The sequence below is a fragment of the Megalobrama amblycephala genome, linkage group LG3 (assembly GCF_018812025.1).
Source record: "Megalobrama amblycephala isolate DHTTF-2021 linkage group LG3, ASM1881202v1, whole genome shotgun sequence".
Classification (NCBI taxonomy): domain Eukaryota; kingdom Metazoa; phylum Chordata; class Actinopteri; order Cypriniformes; family Xenocyprididae; genus Megalobrama; species Megalobrama amblycephala.
Genome location: NC_063046.1, coordinates 6,945,023 through 6,966,406, shown reverse-complemented (window position 1 = coordinate 6,966,406; position 21,384 = coordinate 6,945,023). Strand labels below are relative to the sequence as shown.

General features: G+C 36.9%; 1 protein-coding gene across 3 annotated transcripts in view; it reads right to left on the bottom strand.

Moving 5' to 3' along the window:
• Window positions 1–21,384, bottom strand: part of LOC125264390 (cell migration inducing hyaluronidase 1) — a 158,869-nt gene that overhangs the window by 19,345 nt on the left and 118,140 nt on the right. For all 3 annotated transcript variants that reach the window (XM_048183656.1, XM_048183658.1, XM_048183657.1), the window contains exons 12-20: window positions 19,888–20,057; window positions 15,247–15,456; window positions 12,012–12,217; window positions 7,637–7,706; window positions 7,219–7,347; window positions 3,804–3,889; window positions 3,347–3,478; window positions 2,932–2,967; window positions 2,477–2,632 (exon numbers count right to left, since the gene is read on the bottom strand). In XM_048183656.1, the coding sequence (XP_048039613.1) occupies window positions 2,477–2,632; window positions 2,932–2,967; window positions 3,347–3,478; window positions 3,804–3,889; window positions 7,219–7,347; window positions 7,637–7,706; window positions 12,012–12,217; window positions 15,247–15,456; window positions 19,888–20,057 (1,195 nt within the window). The remainder of the gene's footprint in view (window positions 1–2,476; window positions 2,633–2,931; window positions 2,968–3,346; window positions 3,479–3,803; window positions 3,890–7,218; window positions 7,348–7,636; window positions 7,707–12,011; window positions 12,218–15,246; window positions 15,457–19,887; window positions 20,058–21,384) is intronic.

Here is a 21,384-nt window from a genome sequence, read left to right as displayed (position 1 = left end):
AACGCTCCCTTTACAATCGCTGGAGCTGTCAGTCAAACAGTGTGAGTTTATCAGTTCTGGACTCGCGTTTTTTATTCAATGAAAATCTTAGTTGCATCACATTTGCACTGTTAGTTATGATGAAAGCATTTGTTAGTGTGCAGAAATTGAGTTGCAATGACGAGATCACTGCTTTCATGCACTCAACATGTCTGTGATCGACTACAATGTTCATCACTGCAACCTTTCATGCCACGATCTAAATATAATGCAATAGATCTAAATGTAATGCAGCACTTTTCACGATTAGTTAACCTTGAGAATTGTAATAGTAAAAACGTGCTAAAAGAGAGAGTAACACGTTTACACTGAAGTCTCACAGCAGACACGCCCCTTCAAACAGAGCGTTTAAATCAGAGGGATAAAATCAGGGTAGGAAAAAAGCATACTAACATTATAGGTGCACCCCAGGAAACATTATAAAACAAAACAACACAGTCCATGACCCCTTTAATATAAACATTAAAATGCAAGATTGTCAATTCAATTGTTAAAGGTGAATTTCTGAACCACTAACATCACAAAATTGCAATCTTGTTTGAAAACAGTCAATGTTTTTGTAATTCTGTTTGCTGCCACTAGTGGTGCAGAAATCGCACACTTTATCTTCTTCTTTTAAGAAAACTAATTCAAATGACAATGATTGAAGTGTCCAATTAAAGTTCTTTCTAAAAGAAGAATGCTAAAGTTTGGCGAACACACCTGACACTTGGACAGTTTTCAAAGAAAGAGAGACAGTTTTCGGTTTGACTTTCATGGATGCAATAAAGATGGTATTTGTCAGTGATAAATGTGTTTTATCATTCACTTTTTGTATACATCCATGCAAAATCCAGCAAGGAATATAAAGTGACAGGTGTTGAGCAGCAGTACTACAGATGAAAGTCAAGCACATGAAATCCTTAAGCCCTGTCAGGTATAAAGAGTCTAGTGATAAATTGCTCTGAGATTTCAGACAAAACAAAGTAAAATCTGGAACTTTGGATTGATTTCCCCCAACTGTAAACACAGAACTCACTAAGCATGCTTCATCTTTACAGAAGTTTCCTATACCGGCTGGATTCCACTAATTATGGCTTGCAGCTATATTTGTTTTCGCTATTTGGTTTACTGCAAGTGGTGCAGAAACTACACACTTCAACTTTAGTCCTTACTGTAGAGTCAACAAGAAATTAAACATTCTTTATACATATTCATCATCATCTTTCAATGAAAAACAGCGCACAGTATTCCTCTCTGACTGACATTACTGTGTCATCTTATATTTCAACCCATGCCAATCCATTATGGAGCGTCCACTCTTCACGTCCAATCAATTTCTTTTCATTATATCTTGCATATAAATGTCATATGACAGAAGTTCATTGGTTGCAAATGTGGATTCATACAGACAACCTGAAGTTGCTGAACTCTCTATCACTTTAATTATGCAATTATTTTGGTAACACTTCATTTTTATGGTCCCTTTTGAACATTCTTTTGATTATAAGTAACTTTGCAACTACACTCTAAAAAATGCTGGGTTAAAAACAACCCAAGTTGGGTTGAAAATGGACAAACCCAGCAGCTGGGTTAAATTTTTGCCCAACCTGCTGGGTAGTTTTATTTAACTCAACTATTGTTTAAAAATTACTATATTGCTTGCTTAAAATGAACCCAAAGTATGCTGGAAATGAACATTTATTAATAAGTTTAATGAATAATAATTAAACAAACATTTATTAAATGGCTTATTAATAAATGTTCATCTTTTGATCATTATTGTTGTCTCATTTTTAATTTAACATATTTTGGGTTCATTTTAAGCCAGCCATATAGTCATTTTTAAACAATAGTTGAGCTAAATAAAACTGCCCAGCAGGTCGGGCAAACATTTAACCCAACCACTGGGTTAAAACAACCCAATCGCTGGGTTTGTCTATTTTCAACCCAACTTGGGTTGTTTTTAACCCAGAATTTTTTACTGATTTTTGTACTGATTATAAGTAACTTTGCAACTACATATCAACTTATTCTAACCCTACCAGTCTACTAATACTCTACTAATGAGGTAGTATGTCAAATGTTACTTATAGTCAACAGAATGTGTTAAAGGGACCATCAAAATAAAGTGAAACCATTATTTTTTGGGTGACTACAGATGATTTAAAAACAATTCTTGCAGTTTACCAGGCCGAGAAATAGCTGTGATACGTCAGGACACCTAAAATCTGACAAATAATGGGCATATTTTCTATAAAAAATGGCTTATATCACATTTCTGGGAAATATGTGGGCATTAATAGGTCAAAGTCAAAACCAAGGTCGCAATCATTTTTCTCTTTGCAAGGCCACCATAATGAACAAATGTTTCCCTGGAAACCTTGCTGCACACTTCCACACCATTCATTCCACGTTTTGTTGTGCAAAAGCGAGATAAAGGGTAAAAACCACTCACACTCCTCTAGGTAGAGACCTGCCGAGATGATCGGGGCCGCCCGGTCCCCAGGATTGATCATTCAGGTCGGGCATCCCTCTGTTCCCGCTCTCTCCCACAAACAGAGAGTTCTTCACCTCTTGACGGGAGCCGTCGTCATCTGGGAATGTTCCGCCGCTATGCAAGCACACAAACACACAAGTCAGAAATATGGAGTGCGAATCCACACCTTTTGAGAATAAACACCACATCTTTGCTGCGTTCTCACCAACAAATTACTTTCACATTTCCACAAAAGCCCCGATTCCTTTACTGCATTTTAAGAAGCCGCCCATATAAGGCATTTTCCAATTACAGGCACTATGCCCTGTGCTATAATGAATTCAGCAAATATGAACACATTTCATTCTTAGACTGCTGAAATGTGTGCAAAGAAAATAATAGAATAAAGGGAAAATGGTGATTAGCGGGTTTACCTGGCGAGAGTCAGGCCGATTCCGTTATCAGCGAACCTGTGTGCAATTAAGATGAAGGGATATGTCAGTGCTGACCACATGCCACGCACACTGTGATAACACTCATCGGATTCTAGAGCACAGGCTATCACAACTGACTCACGCGTGATTGAAGTCATAAGTAGGATTGAACATCAGGATTGATAAAATAAGATTATAAATTAAGAAAAGATAAGATATAAAATAAAAAAGGCCAAATGGAACAAATAATCTGGAATGAAGAAAAGAAAAGAAAAGAAAAGAAAAGAAAAGAAAAGAAAAGAAAACAAAATAAAATAAAATAAAATAAAATAAAATAAAATAAAATAAAATAAAATAAAATAAAATAAAACTTTCTAACTTGAGGACGTGTCAATTCAAGAATCAAAATGCTTACTGGCAATCATCCAGCCAAATGTCTCCTCCTCTCAGCCATGCACCATGGTCCTGGTTCTTGTAGGCCACAAAATGGTGGACAAGAGCAGGAACTCTTGGTTTAAAGGGGTCTGCGTCCTGGTGTGGGCTGTACCTGCCAAAGAAGGGACACTGGTCCAGGCTGGATCTGATGTCTGGTTCTGAAAGCTAATGTGCTGAACTACTGGCAGCATGATGTTTATGGCTGCTAAAGTTGGCTTCAGAAGACTTGCGATACAGCGCAGCAGTCATATGTACTATTTCTATGAATCTTCTGTGGGTTTTCAGAGCTTGACAGACTCCTTTTTTATTTTTATTGTTTAAAAAAAAGTAGCCATGCGGGTGAGTAAATGACAAAGAAATTGAATTCCTTTAAGATAGCAGTGTGAAAGCATCCAAAGCCAATGTTGCAGCAGGAAAGATAAATTGTAAATGCTAACCTCGCTCCTACGAGGGAGAGGTAGGGTCTCTTGTCCTTCGCATTCGCCTCGGTCGTCTTCACTCCATTGTCGAGGATCATCCCCGCCTACAAGACACATAAACAGCAAAACATGAAAAACAAGATTTTGTTTGCTTTATTTCAACCTAACAGAGATGTTGACATCCTGCACCACAACTCAAACTGTACAGCCTTAAATTCACTCTTCTAGGATTCGCATGCAGATTTTATGAGCACATGTTAATTAAGAGACTATATGCAATATTTGTACTTTTACAAATTCATTTATCACACCACAGAACTATTTCTGCGGTGGCAATAATGAAGGCAATAGATACACACTGAAAATGGACAAGCCCAGCAATTGGGCTGTTTTAACCCAGCGATTGGATTAAATGTTTGCCCAACCTGCTGGGTAGTTTTATTTAAAAAGTATTGTATATCCTGTAGAGATTTTAGAGTGCATTTTTATTTAAAATTAAAAAGAAATATCAAATTGACTGACACAGAACAACCTGTTAACCTTCACGAGGATGCAGACACACTGAAGCTTCTTTGTTTAAATTAGCTCAAATTTACTACTAGATGTAAGGTAACCTTGAGAAACTATACATCATTAAAAAGATCTAAGACTCAAGCTTCAATTTTTGGCCTCTGTTTTACTCTCAGAATCTTATAGTGACCTTAATTTGTTAATATGTGTCAGGAGTTATGAATATGAAAAAGGAGTCGATACCTTTTCTTTGAAATATGAGCGTCAGCCACACTCATTGAGAAAAGCTTCTGTAAGATTGTCATGAAAACACTTGACAAAACAACATCCCTCAGGGCTTTTAGCTCAAAAACCTGCACATTTGGAAAAATATTGATGGATTCTCATATGTTTATGTCAAATTTCTATACAGAGGAGTAATATTTATTCAACTTTTTTTACCCAAAATGCGCCGTTGTAATCATTATGAGTGCCGGATACTCTGATGTACTGTGTTTTCAATTCATACTGGCAGCCTGAGGGCGCTCTGAGCACATTTTGTCCACAAATAGCACTTGTGAAGAACAGGCATACCATGTGACATTCCAGGAAATAACAGAGGCTTCCAGAGATTGCTTTAACATGCATATAGACACTTTTGAAGATAATAAATACACGGTTGCGATGATATATTTGAGGTGAAGTGAGAAGTTTGATGAAATAAATGAGGGATTAAATCTGCGTGAATGGAATGTTGTTAGTAACTATAATAGAGACAAAAGAAAAGAATAATTAGAGCTATAAGCAGGCAGGAGAGGTGTGAATGTGTGCAGGGGAGACTGAATGTGAATGGGGCAGTTTGCACCACAAAACAATAGAGACAATACACTAAATGGATGCTTAGAAGATGACAATAAACATCAGTTAACATTTTAGAGTCTTCTCAAAATAAAATCACATGGCATGATCTTGAAAAACATTTAATAAAAATCTTCAGATTTGAAATATAACATGGTCAGACACGTGGCTTTAGCTGCAGTGCATTTCTAGGGGCAACTTCAATTTTATTTTCATATAGATATTTCATAAAAATACATTTCTAATAACTTTATAAAACTTTGAAGTTATTTAAAACATTTTTTTTTATTATGACAATAATTAATTATGACTTTACAATAAACTGCAAAAAATGCTGGGTTGTTTTTAACCCAGCATTTTTTTAGAGTGTAATAAATGTTCACTTTTGATTATTATTGTTGCCTCTAGTAATTATGCGATTTTTAATTTCCAACCTATTTTGGGTTCATTTTAAGCCAGCCATTTAGTCATTTTTAAAGGTGCCCTAGAACGTTCTTTCACGAACCTTATAAGTCTAAGATGTCCCCTGAATGTGTCTCTGAAGTTTCAGCTCAAAATAACCCATAGATTTTTTTAAATTAATTTTTTAACTGCCTATTTTGGGGCATCATTAACTATGCGCCGATTCAGTGCGTGACCCCTTTAAATCCCGCGCTCTCCGCCCCCTGAGCTCTTGACTATAATACAGTGCATTTACAAAGTTCACACAGCTAATATAACCCTCAAATGGATCTTTACAAGATGTTCGTCATGCATACTGCATGCATGCTTCGGATCATGTCAGTATAGTATTTATTTGGATGTTTACATTTGATTCTGAATGAGTTTGATAGTGTTCCGTGGCTAAAGCTAACATTACACACTGTTGGAGAGATTTATAAAGAATGAAGATGTGTTTATGAATTATACAGACTGCAAGTGTTTAATAATGAAAATAACGACAGTCTTGTCTCCGTGAATACAGTAATAAACGATGGTAACTTTAACCACATTTAACAGTACATTAGCAACATGCTAATGAAACATTTAGAAAGACAATTTACAAATATCACTAAAAATATCATGATATCATGGATCATGTCAGTTATTATCAATCCATCTGCCATTTTTCGCTATTGTTCTTGCTTGCTTACCTAGTCTGATGATTCAGCTGTGCACAGATCCAGACGTTAATACTGGCTGCCCTTGTGTAATGCCTTGAACATGAGCTGGCATATGCAAATATTGGGGTCGTACATATTAATGATCCCGACTGTTACGTAACAGTCGGTGTTATGTTGAGATTCGCCTGTTCTTTGGAGGTCTTTTAAACAAATGAGATTTATATAAGAAGGAGGAAGCAATGGAGTTTGAGACTCACTGTATGTCATTTCCATGTACTGAACTCTTGTTATTCAACTATGCCAAGGTAAATTCAGTTTTTGATTCTAGGGCACCTTTAAATAATAGTTGGGTTAACCTCTGGGTTAAAACAATCCAACATCTGGGTTAAAACAACCCAACCTCTGAAACAACCCAACTGCTGGGATAAAACAACCCAACCGCTCAGTTAAAACAACCCAAACTCTGGTTTAAAACAACCCAACTGCTGGGTTAAAACAGCCCAATCGCTGGGTTTGTCCATTTTCAACCCAACTTGGGTTGTTTCTAATCCAGCATTACAACAGCTTACATTCAAAAAGCATCAGATTTTCAGACTTACTGAAAGATAATTTGCCCTGTGCACCGCCACACATTCCTTCACGCAGACTGAGGACGGTTCTGTGTTTCAGCACAAAGACACCAAACCCTGCATTCCCGAACCCTTAAATCATGTTTTATTAAAGCACTAAGTAGCTAGCAGCTCGAAATGAATTATATTTCAATTATGGTGGCCGCACTGAGAATGATGCTATAGATTACCGCAGGAGAGCGAGAGAAAGCTTTCGCCCACTTCCTTTTTCCGAACAACAAGATCATCAATCTCAAGCATCGGCCTTTTAATGGTGTATACAGAGAGCGGCGCTAGTGACTCCTATATCTCTGGTGCCGTGGCCCACTTTCACTCACAATGACACACACCTACAGCACACACACACACACTCACCCTGTAATTGGAGTGCGCTCTGTTATTAATGAACAGCCCCATGGGTGTATGTTCGGACTTGCCAGGGGAATACATGCCCTCTGATGGACCGGTGGGGACGTGGTGGAAAATGAACCAGAATCCTGTTTCCTGCAAGGCCACACACACACACACACACACACACACACACACACACACACACACACACACACACACACACACACACACACACACACACACACACATCACATGTGAGACAGTGCTAATGGCCGTCCTAATGACACAAAACACATAGAGAATGAGCTCACAGCAGTATATAAAAAATAACCAACACATGCTGCTGTGTGATCCATGGCAAATTAGCATGGTAGGTGGAAAGGAGCCACCGAGATGGCGTGGCACCGTTAATCAGAGCCATCGCCGTGGTAACGAGACTAACCTCGGATCCGGCCGCGGCACAGTTGATGAGATTGTTATTGGGGTTAGCCATCCAGAAGGTGGAGGTGGCGCTGAGAAAAAGAGAGAAAGACACTGATTAGATTGTACGACATCTTATTGCTGCTCACTTCTGCAGTCACAAACATAAACAAACACGGCTGACATTTACCACATGTCCATTCTTAACCTCATCTCAAACTGATCATTACTGACTCTACTGAATCTGAAAACAGAGATTCATCCTTTTCTGCTTTTGCAATTTTATTATTGACAGGAAAAAGAAATCTATCTATCTATCTATCTATCTATCTATCTATCTATCTATCTATCTATCTATCTATCTATCTATCTATCTATGAATCAATCAATCCATGAATCAATCAATCCATGAATCTATCTATCTATCCATCCATGAATCTATCTATGTATCTATGTATCTATCTATCTATCTATCTATCCACGAATCAATCAATCCATGAATCCATGAATCAATCAATCAACCAACCAACCAATCAATCAATCAATCAATCAATCAATCAATCAATCAATCAATCAATCAATCAATCAATCAATCAATCAATCAATCAATCAATCAACCAATCCATGAATCAATCAATCAATCAATCAATCAATCTAATCTAATCTATCTATCTATCTATCTATCTATCTATCTATCTATCTATCTATCTATCTATCTGTCTGTCTGTCTGTCTGTCTGTCTATCCATCCATGAATCAATCTATCTATCTATCTATCTATCTATCTATCTATCTATCTATCTATCTATCTATCTATCTATCTATCTATCTATCTATCTATCTATCTATCTATCTATCTGTCTGTCTGTCTATCCATCCATGAATCAATCTATCTATCTATCTATCTATCTATCTATCTATCTATCTATCTATCTATCTATCTATCTATCTATCTATCTATCCACCCATGAATCAATCAATCTATCTATCTATCCGTGTGTCTCAATCACATAAAGTGATAATATTACAGCATCTTTGGCAGCCTCTTCTATAATTTAAGAGCTACGAAGCTTTAACCTCCCTATTGACTGAATTTCAATCTAAAAGTTGCTCTCTTCAATGTGATTTAATGGCCTAATGCTTAGGAAACCCATTTGTTTCACAGTCTACATGGAACTGGTCTAAATTCTAAATGCAAAAGGTGGTTGTATGAAGATAAACATCCATGTGGGAAAAAAAGTTACAGGCATCTGTTTCCTGTTTATGTGTTTGTGTCGCATTGGCACAAATTTTAAGATGTGTAACTACAGATTGTCAAAAATGAAGGATTCAGTTCCATAAGTATTCACCTCACCCTAATGCTCCACACATAACCGTACTTCAAAGCAATTCCCAGCTCTCGCAGCTCTGCGGTGCAGATTAAACATATTTACTGTCAACACCCAACCCCAGTTTTCCCAACTCAGACAGTTTCGCCGCCAGAGTTTAGCAGGGTTTCTTAATGTGGTAATGTTGTTATTTTAATTAGCAAAGATTATCCAAGGTTCGAAGAATGCGAGTGCATCTAAGGATAAAAATCATTAAACAATAATGAGCGCGGGCAGAAACTATCATCAGTGCGACCGCATGTTGTGTTGTTGCCTTCTTAAGAGGAAGCCTTGATTAAAGAATACCAGCAAGAGTGAGAAAACAACTAAAAAAGGGTTTGTTAGAGAATGAGTCAACAGAACGTAGCTAGAATAATGATTATAGCTAAGACATCTCTTAACAATACAAAAATTAGTGCTGCACGATTTGCTCAGACAGCCGTACAGTATTGCGATTAGTTTGACAAATATTAGAAATGCAATTTGAACAGCGATATGATTAACAATTAACATTTCATCCTACAGCTGCTTTGATAGTAAAGATAAAAGAACAAAATAAACCAAACAATGGGATGAGTCACAATGGCCGGCTAGTTATCCAGTCTCTCAAGAACCTAATATAATTACCTTTTTTTTTAAAAAGCCACCCCCTGGTAGACTTAAGGTTAGAGAAGAAAAATAATAAATAAATACATAAAGTAAAATAAATAATAATAATAAAAATAAATTAAGAAATATTAAAGGTGCCATTGAACGTTTTTTTACAAGATGTAATATAAATCTAAGGTGTCCCCTGAATGGGTCTGTGAAGTTTCAGCTCAAAATACCCCATAGTTTTTTTTTAATTAATGTTTTTAACGGCCTATTTTGAGGCATAATTAGAAATGCACCGATTCAGGCTGCGGCCCCTTTAATTGCTTGCGCTCTCCACCCCCTCCCGAGCTCTCGACTCTATCACTGCATAAACAAAGTTGACACAGCTAATATAACCCTCAAAATGGATCTTTACAAAGTGTTTGTCATGCAGCATGTCTAATCGCGTAAGTACGGTATTTATTTGGATGTTTACATTTGATTCTGAATGAGTTTGATAGTGCTCCGTGGCTAACGGCTAATGCTACATTGTTGGAGAGATTTATAAAGAATGAAGTTGTGTTTATGAATTATACAGACTGCAAGTGTTTAAAAATGAAAATAGCGACGGCGCTTGTCTCTGTGAATACAGTAATAAACAATGGTAACTTTAACCACATTTAACAGTATATTAGCAACATGCTAACAAAACATTTAGAAAGACAATTTACAAATATCACTAAAAATATCATGTTATCATGAATCATGTCAGTTATTATCGCTCCATCTGCCATTTTTCGCTGTTGTCCTTGCTTGCTTACCTAGTCTGTTGATTCAGCTGTGCACATCCAAACGTTAATACTGCCTGCCCTTGTGTAATGCCTCGATCATGGGCTGGCATATGCAAATATTGGGGGCGTACACCCCGACTGTTACGTAACTTACGTAACCTTCGGAGGTCTTTTAAACAAATGAGATTTACATAAGGAGGAAACAATGGAGTTTGAGACTCACTGTATGTCATTTCCATGTACTGAACTCTTGTTATTCAACTATGCCGAGGTAAATTCAATTTTCAATTCGATGGCACCTTTAATACATAAAATACAATAAAATAATATTTACAAAGATTTTAGAAAAGATGACACAACATTAAAAGATGAATGCCATAAATTAACAGTTTTCACATTAGCTCCATGTATACGAGAAGTTGAAAATTCCATCGAGATAATGTCCAACAAATATACCATTGGTTCGTCTGTCCATTGTGTGAGGAGGATTCCAACAGTTATTCTATGATGTTTTTAAGTACAAATAGTGCGAGTAGTGTGTTCACACAGAAAATTCCAAAAAGAAAAAGTGCACTTTAAATACCCGGATGATGCACTAAATTAACGGAAAAAACGAAGTGTGGAATGTTGGACACTTCATGCACTCAACTGTCGCAGCTTTAATTATGTAGTGGAGGGGGAGGGGCTGTCAGACTCCGATGTTAATTGACAAAATAACCTTATACAATTCACGCACTACATGGATGAGTACATAGTGCATAAGTACATAGTGTATAAGTGCATAGTGTATAGTGCGTCATTTGGGATGCAACTAATATCCAACTTTCCCATATTGGCCATTTTGGGCGCCAGCCTTTTTGAATTTTGTAGTAAAATGCTGTATTTTATGAATGCATGAATGTATCATTATGAAACTCGGTATGGGTCATCAGCAAGATGCCCTGAATGAGTCTGATAAGTTTCGGGCCAGTGCCACCTAGTGGTGAAAAAAAATATTTCCATGCTTACAACTTTGGATGTGGTTGACTTATTTTCAAGGGGCAAATAATGTCATCTCCTTGTATTCCTGAATCCTTGCCGAGTCCAGCGATACAAAATATGCTAGGTTTCGCCTTATGGTTAGTGCAACGTTGTGATTTTAGCTTTTAAACAACATTCTAAATATCTTAAAAAGTCCAAAACCACCATAGGAAAATCGGAAACATTTTCGTAAATGTTTTATGTGCTCATACATATAAAAGTCCTAAATGAAATGAGATATTTTTACCAAATTTGACACTTATGTATGGGGGCACTCTGAGGACACACAAAAAAGTGGTGGGACTATAACTGAACAAAACATGAAATTGACTCTAACTACAGAACTGTTGGTCTGACTGACTTCAAAATTGACATGCAGTGTCTTTGTCTCAGTTGTTATCATAGTCCATTGTGACATTGTTAGTCTGCTGCTAGCTTCCTTGTTTGCTTCTGTTGTGCTTGGCCCCTTAATCGCTGCTTGCAGCTATATTTATTTTTATTTTTGGTTATAAAAATAGGCTTTATATTCTTAAAGCAAAATAAAATTTCTTGATTCTTTCTTTTGATTTGTTTGATGCTCTTAGTTTCTTCAGATACTTGATCTACACCATCCTCTCCATTATCTCTCTGGGCCGTGTGATTTATACCTGCAGTCCTGGCGTGGTTTGGCCACATATCCAGGATAAGCTCCGTTGGTTATGTCCCGGCACATCTTGCTGTCTCTGTCGGAGGGTAGCAATGTGCTTGCTTTCACCAGAAGACCCAGACAATGATCGAACGTGTTCCTCTCCTCCGGTCCGTCCTCAGTGAAGAAACAATGTCCTAAAGCGTCATAGCCAACAACGTCTTTTACCTACCGGGAAATTAAGAACATCAGAAAACAGAAGATGAGGCTTTTAGCAATCGTTAACATTGGGTAGGAAAACTACTTAATTCCTGAGGACGAATAATGATCTATCTATCTATCTATCTATCTATCTATCTATCTATCTATCTATCTATCTATCTATCTATCTATCTATCTATCTATCTATCTATCCATCCATCCATCCATCCATCCATCCATCCATCCATCCATCCACCCACCCATTTCACAGAGGAAAAATATTCTCATATTTTCCATTCCTTCATGTAATTCTCATGGTAATCAACAACTGAGCATGACAAACACTAAAAGATGTTTACCTAAAAGATGTCAGCTATCTTCTATTTTCAGAGTCCTGCTGTGAATGCACTTGTAACAGCATCAGGTTAAACAGAAACGCTGCACTTTTTGCCACCACATACAGCCCTGATGGAAACATCATCGGCTCAGTGCAAGTTGGCAAACAAACACGATTTTTTGGGACTGAAAGCAATTCCATTAATCCTTTCAAAGAAATAGGTGAATTGTAAACTTCCTCAGTGTGTGATACAACTACCGCTGGGCAAAATAACATTTAGCCTTGTTAAATGCATTAGAAGCAACCCATGTCAAAGAGTTATTCCCATCAGAGCTCTGAGGTTGGTACACCCCCCAACCCCCCACCCCCTGCCGGCTCCGAAATAAAATCGCAGCTTGCTTTCACGAACGAATAATGTGGCTTCGTTGTACCGTGACCTTTCACCTTGTCTCCTGTGAAGAAAATAAAGCAGCTTATATGGCAGTACCACATCTTTGAGAAGTGTTTGAACAGCAGCTCTACACTTTTTTCGAAAAACCAAGGGCAGACTGCTACGCAATAAATTGCAGATTCATATTCCAGCTCTGTTGAGCTCTGACAATCCATATTTCATTTAACTTGTTAGAGTCAAAAGAAGCCAAGTACTCTTTTAAGATCTATGCTTCTCTCCATGATATAAACAAAACTAGAAATCTGCCGAAGGGCATCAATATCTGCAAAACACCTAGATATCATGCCAGTGTGAAACAGAAAGCCTAGTTTGTCAATTAGGTAAGTGTCAGCTGAGGTGCCTCTCTATTAGCATCCTGGATTAACCCTAACTATGAGCGATAGTAGAAGAGACACCTGATTGAGTGAACATCACTAATTAAAAGTGACTACAAGGTTTAGTTTCCTGACTATCCAGTTTTCCATCCTTAAAGCTTCGGTTTGAGCCTTGCAAAGAGCGAAGAGGTGTGGCCTGTCAATCAAGACCAGACAGCTGATGGACAGCTAGAGATCACTAAGAATGGAGGAGCAGACAATGCACTGAACATACTGTAGACCTTACCTTTTCAGGCTTTATTTTTCAGCTGCTCTTTCCGGGTGTTCACCATTTAATGTCATTTATTTTTCTTACCTCACTGGCAAAATTTTACACAACAAATTAATTCAAAATTCATATGTAAATTTAATTAAAAAATACGCAAGTAAAAATTTAATTTAAGATATATTTTCTAAAAATCCATGAGTCTTGGTCTATCTTGGTAAATCTTTCCTCTCAAGAAAATGTATCCTGTTTTAAGTATGTTTAGATATTCATAAAAAAAATAAATGTTGTTAAAATTTTGCTTTGTGTAAATACGGAAGAGGATTAGGGCCAAGCAATAATAAAAAATAAAACCATCTCGAGATTAAAGTTGTTAAATTTCGAGAAAAAAGTCTTTAAATTTTGAGAAAAAAGTCGAGATAAAATGTTGAGAATAAACATTAAATTATGAGAATAAAGTCATTAAATTACGAGAAAAAAGTCGTTAAATTATGAGAACAAATTTGTAATTTAACGAATTTTTTCTCGTAATTTAACGACTTTTTTTCTCATAATTTAATGACTTTATTCTCAACATTTTATCTAGACTTTTTTCTCGAAATTTAACGACATTTTTCTCATAATTTAACGAATTTGTTCTCATAATTTAACGACTTTTTTCTCATAATTTAACGAATTTGTTCTCGAAATTTAAAGTCATTTTTCTCATAATTTAATGAATTTGTTTTCGTAATTTAATGACTTTTTTCTCGTAATTTAACGAGTTTATTCTCAACATTTTATCTCAAATTTTTCTCGAAATTTAACGAGTTTTTTTCTCGTAATTTAACGAGTTTATTCTCAACATTTTATCTCGACATTTTTCTCAAAATTTAACGAGTTTTTTCTCGAAATTGAACAACTTTAATCTCGAGATGGTTTTATTTTTTTTATTATTGCTTGGCCCTAAATCCTCTTCCATATGTAAATGTATTTATACATAATAAAAATGTTTAAGTTTTGCTTCTCAAGTAAATTTGTCGTTTTAAGATTTTTTTTTTTTAGATATTTGAATAAAATCTATCTATCTATCTATCTATCTATCTATCTATCTATCTATCTATCTATCTATCTATCTCTGGTAAATTTTAAGGAAGTTTATATATTTATACATATTAAAATACTGATTAAGAAAATATTTTTTGCGCTGTGTTTTCAAAGACTTATTCTTGATTAATCAAACATTTTTTCCCAATTTGAGATTTTCACATTCGCTGATATGTGTGCTAGATTGACTAACACAATAGTATTAATAAAAAAAAAAAAACATTTTATTAATGATCAGCTTTTTATCAACCCCTTGAGCTGTATTATTGAATTATTATTAAGATGCATTATGTTATTTGTTTACTTGCATGTCCCACGACCATTAAACAATATTAGAGAACTGTGAACATGTACACATGTGAACAATGATTTTTTTTTTTTTTTACCCCACTAACATTATTTTTTTTACCCCACTAACTAAGTTTTTGTATTTATTTAGTTTATGCTTAAAAAAAAAAAAAAAAAAAAAAAAACGGGTAAGAAAAACTTAATTCAATACACACCGTCTGAAAATCTTGAAAGTCTTATTATCTTAGGCAATTTTGCTTCTCAAATAGTTTTTCCTTGTTTTTAGATATTTTTACTATTGTGCCTGAAACTCACCAGCAGCCCGTTGGAGCCGTGAACGGTGACGCATCGGGAGAAGGAGTGATGAATGGACAGGTCTTTCACATAAGTAGGCGGGTCGTAGCCTCCCTCGTCATCCACGTCCCCGTTCATATGGAAGTGCACGGGGTAGTGACCCATAGACTGCTGCCCCATGTGCTTCAACTCCACCCCTTCCACATGCACTGCCCGGAAACCTCGCTCCACCTGAAGAAAAAAAAACACAGAGACGGGAAAATGACACTCCTTTGTGCTATTTCAGATATGATATACATGTCCTAAAAAAGATTTTATTTGTTTACCTGCAAGTCATGTGACCATAACCGACATCAGAAAAGTGTTAAATTATTGAAATATTAAACATGAAATCATCAAAAATACATTAAGATTATTGTAAGTTTACAGGAAAATACTATTCCAGTCTTTCTACTTCAGAAATTCACATTTAATTCAATGTAATTTCTTTGTAATTAATTGTGAAATTGTGAAATAATTGAAGAGATACTGGATTAAACATAATTACAGTAAAAGCACAGTAATACTGAGTGTATTTAACAAACCAATGAATAAAAATACAAATGTGAAAACTATAAAATATATACAAAAATATAATACAGCTTCAATTATTGCGAATGCAATTGAGTTTGTTCCTGTTTGACCAGCAGACAGAGAAGAACTTCATACAAGTTGATTGTCACGTGTTTTTGATATCAGAACATGAGTATGTGATTTCATCAAAGATCCCTACAACCGCACAACTCTGTGGAAACCCAAAGTAGATGTAGAAAATGCTCACACTCCCTCCAGTCTACCGGAATATGTTGATTTACTGGAAAAACTAGCAATCAGGTGTTTACAAATCTCATCTGACATGAGCAGTGTGAGCAGTTTTGGGGGTAACGCATTACAAGTAATGTGCATTACATGATCAGATTACTTTTTATGTAACGAATAAAGTAACACATTACAAGTAACGTGCATTACATGATCAGATTACTTTTTTATGTAACGAATAAAGTAACACATTACAAGTAACGTGCATTACATGATCAGATTACTTTTTTATGTAACAAATAAAGTAACACATTACAAGTAACGTGCATTACGTAATCAGATTACTTTTTGATATAAAGAGTAAAGTAATGCATTACAAGTAACATGCATTACGTAATCAGATTACTTTTTTATGTAACGAGTAAAGTAACGCATTACAAGTAACATGCATTACGCGATCAGATTACTTTTTTATGTAACGAGTAAAGTAACGCATTACAAGTAATGTGCATTGCATGATCAGATTATGTAAAGAGTAAAGTAATGCATTACAAGTAACGTGCATTACGTGATCAGATTACTTTTTGATATAAAGAGTAAAGTAATGCATTACAAGTAACATGCATTACGCGATCAGATTACTTTTTGATGTAACGAGTAAAGTAATGCATTACAAGTAATGTGCGTTACGCGATCAGATTACTTTTTGATACAAAGAATAAAGTAACATTACAAGTAACGTGCATTATGTAATCAGATTACTTTTTGATATAAAGAGTAAAGTAATGCATTACAAGTAACATGCATTACGCGATCAGATTACTTTTTGATGTAACGAGTAAAGTAATGCATTACAAGTAATGTGCGTTACGCGATCAGATTACTTTTTATGTAATGAGTAAAGTAATGCATTACAAGTAACGTGCATTACGTGATCAGATTACTTTTCTGATATAACAAGTATGCTGAAATGAATCTTCAACAGTCAGGTGGTAGCAGTCAGAGCTCTTTAAGTTGTTTAAGTTCATTATTGTAATTTAATGCCGTCTCTTCTGTTTTACAGAATCTGCTGTGCGTTCATGTGTTTTGAAGGAGGCGTGGCTTTGGAGACGCTCTGAAGGGAGGGTGGGATCTTGTTATTGCTAGCCTATCCGAAATTCCTTACCCTACCTTTAATCAGATTTTCCTCCTAATCTAAAATCAATACTTGGAAAATTTAACAATGATATGACTACTTAAATGTTACTTGATGCAACAACATTTTTTACCTGCAAGAATCTCCTAGGATAGAAGGAATGAATAGATATTTTGGAGCACTGGCAGTCAGCCATCTTGGTTTGGAAAAAACAAAAACTCCACATATAACGGCTTGCCACTTGTTGGTAGTGTACAGGATGACACACTAGTGTCCACTGTAGTGGCTGATGTGCAACTATGCCATTAAAACTCATGCATACGCAAGAAAATGGCTTTTTAATTAGCTGTCCACTGTAGTGACCTCTATGAGTGAAAGGCTTAATATCCATCTTGGGTGATCTGATCACAAGTGGTCACAAGGTTTATGCAAGTTGTGTTCCTTAATATAAAAAACTGAAATCTGAAACTCGAGAATCTAGATGAAAGACAGTGAGAAATGTAAATATCATCACCCTTTCAGGATAAGTTTGGAGATGTGCATGCCAGTTTGTGTGTGAATATATGCAAAAGCGGGAAGTTAAAGGTGTCATCTAGATTGATTTCCTCTCTTCTCTCATTCTTGCACGTCTGGCAAAACGTTCGCTTTCAGATTCCATGGCTGCCTTTTTTGTGACCTACATCAGATCGTTTCAAGTCAAAGGATGTGAAACATGTTGCACGTAATATCTGTGCGATACAGAAGAATGCAAGTGAAACTAAGATGATTTGACGTTTCCCAGGGGAAGGTGGCAAACCTTGGCTCCAATTAATGTCTTTCATCCTTTGGACAGCCAAACGCACGGTTTCACCCCGGCCTGACATTTCTCTAAATGTTTCATAAATTAGATTAGCTGCCTGGCGAATTTCATAAGAATGTGACAGCACGGCTTTGGAAGGCGGTTTTTAGGAGCTCCCTTGTGGTTGAAGGCCATAAACACATCCCCAAATCGTCCGGTCAGATGTTAAGTGTGTCAGTGGGTTCACTGCTCTAAACAAGCATGTTTTCAAGTGGGTGTGTGAGCGAAGAGCATTTTTGACTGACACGGTGGCCCTGACTGACCCTCTCTACACAGCTTTAGTTGATTAAATTAACTCATTCCAATACTCAAATATATAAAAAAATAATGTATGAGTCCGTTGTCACTGTATTGTAAGCTCTCGCTGTATGGGAAACATTGTGCTAATCTTGTGGTTGATTGCTAGTCAGTTGCTAGGGTCACATGGTTGGTTATTAGGATGCTGCTAGATGTTTTTAGGGTCATCTGCCTGGTTGTGTGGTTGCTAAGCAGTTGCTAGGGCATTCTGGCTGGTTACTAGTATGTGGTTGCTAGATGGTTTCAAGAGTCACCTGGTCAGTTGCTGAGTTATTATGACTGGTTGCTATGGGTTTCTGGTTGGTTGCTGAGTTTTTCTGACTGGTTACTAAGCAGCTGGTACAGTCTTCTGGCTGGTTACTAGGACATTGCTAGGTAATTTCTATGGTCTTCTGGACGGTTACTAGGTTGTTTTGAGTGGTTGCTAAGGAGCTGCAAGAGTTTTCTGATTGGTTACTCGGACTGGTTGGTTATTAAGATGTTGCTAGATGGCTGCTAGGCGGTTGCTATGGTTTTCTGGCTGCTAGGGTTTCTAGGGACTTCTGTTTGGTTACTAGGACACTGCTAGGCAGTTGCTACGGTCACCTGGCTGGTTGCTGAGTAGTTTTGAGTGGTTGCTAAGGAGTTGGTAGGGTTTTCTGATTGGTTACTAGGACTGGTTGGTTACTAAGACGTTACTAGATGGTTGATAGACAGTTGCTATGGTTTTCTATATGCTAGGGTCACTAGGGTCTTCTGTTTGTTTACTAGGACACTGATAGGCAGTTGCTACGGTCACCTGGCTGGTTGCTGAGTAGTTTTGAGTGGTTACTAATGAGTTGCTAGGGTTTTCTGATTGAGTATATGCAAGTTGTGTTTATTTTATTGTGTTTATTTGTGTTTTTGCTTGTAGTTTAATTATTTGTTCTTATTTTATTACTGACAGTTTACTTGTCCTTAATAGTGTTCTATTCTATATTATATTATATTATATTATATTATATTATATTATATTATATTATATTATATTATATTATATTATATTATATTATATTTATGTAGATTTTTTTTTTATTTGCATTGTTCTTGCATTCCACGTAAAAAGTCTGGCGAGTAAAATAAAAAATGTACGAGCCAATGGCGACTCGAACTTCAATGTGTCTGTAGGAGTCGGCAAGCCAGCTTTTGTCAAAAGTAGTTTCCTCACAACTTGAAAGACAGGATGGCCTAGTTGTTGCATCTGGAAATTTCTTCTTGAGTGGAGAAACGGGCCAACCTTCTTCATGACAGCGAAGGTGAGGAGGGGAAAGGAACAGTCAGATCTGGGCCAATTACTAGAGAGGTCAGCTGCTTGAGTCGCCCCATCACGTACACACACACACACACACACACTGATACTGACAGGCCTTTCGCAGGAGGCAAAGCCAAAAAATGTCCATTCTGCTTGTTTGACAGAGTGTTAATGTCTAGCTAGGGGTGTCATCACTGCAATAACTCACTCTGAGGGTGTTAACATCCATTTTGAGATGAGCTAATGGACAGAGGCATTAAAGACAACTGATGGTGGTACTTAATACAAAAAAGATTGTTTGAAGAGACAGGAGGGTGAGATTACCTTGAGATGTCCACCAAACGTGTCAAAGGAGAAGAACTTGCAGGCATCGTTGCCGTAACATGTTGGCTCCATCTCGCCTCTGATCAAAATGTTGCGAGTCAGCAGTCCAACCTCTGCCCGCATATCCACACCGTCCACCTCCTCTCCTATGTGAAGGTACGATGGTTTACCTGGAGGACATACACACAATTTTATCACACTTGGGGTCAGATTTACTAAACATTGCAAATTAGCGTGAAAGCACAATTCCAAAAAAGCACCGATGGGAGTGGAAAGTTCTGCGCAGTATCTACTGACGATGCACAAATTAAAGAACACAGACGCAGCCGGACAATTTCCATAATGACCAACGCAATCTACCAACAGCAGCACAAATTAGCGTCTGATTTAAGGCATGCTTTTTTTGGGCATTAAATAACGGCGCAAATACCAATAAATTGACTAGTGCAAACCTTAGTAAATCAGCTTGCGTGATTCATTTAAATATTCTCCTCCAGTAAATTTTGCGTCTGAAAGGGAAACTCCTACAAATGCATATGCAATAAGGTCAGCTGCAAAAATAACCCTGCCCATGCCTTTTCGGTGAAATGAAAAGGCTGAATATGGTGTTTTTGCAGGGGTTTTTTTTTTGGCCATACAGTAGAAGTCAAGGGTAATCAAAATGGTTTGGTTACAACATTCTTCAAAATATCTTAGTATAAGAAAGTAGCCCCAGCTAAACATTCACTCATGAACCAGATGGGTTGGGTTTGTCCAGGGCCAAATTTTAGGGGACCAAATCCATCATGTGAGAGTGACCAGGATAATGATAATAAAAGTTTTAAAAGTTGTACCGGTTTATCATGTCTACCAGTAGAAATTCTCCCACCCCTAGACCGATCTGTCAATCAGTCACTGTCTTGGTTTGTGTGTCTTCCTCCTCCTTCAGAAAAAGTCAGTCTCACACATAATATATGAAGTTCTCAGAGTTTCTGGACACCACAAGTTCTATAGTAGGACTGAGCTACTGCAGTAGGCATACTGAGAAAAAGAGATTAGGAGAGAAACAATACATGTAGAAATATATGAGAAAAGCTGAGAGTGAAAATTAGGCCAAATGAGGGAGAGCAAGGGAGACAATTCTTGAGTTATCGTATGTTTTGAGGGGAATTTCATGCCTTAAATTGGAGAAGGCGTAGAGGGACAGAGAGAAAGAGAGAGATGTCATTCCACTCTCAGACATTCTTCCAACCTGACCCAGATACTGGGCTGAAGAGGCTCAGAGCTCATCTGATAATCACAAACAGGGATGCCCAGCTCTCTCGCTTTCCACATCGTCTTCCACCGACAGGTCCCGGGAGACTGGGTCATGTTGACAAATTGCTCCTCCTAATGGGTGAGATGCCTCTCAATGCTCATTTGTTCATTTTTAAAAAGACTACAGTCACTATACGGCTAGATCTTGAGATGTCTAACAGATTCTGTCTGGCACATGAAGAGACCCAGAGGAAAGGGAAA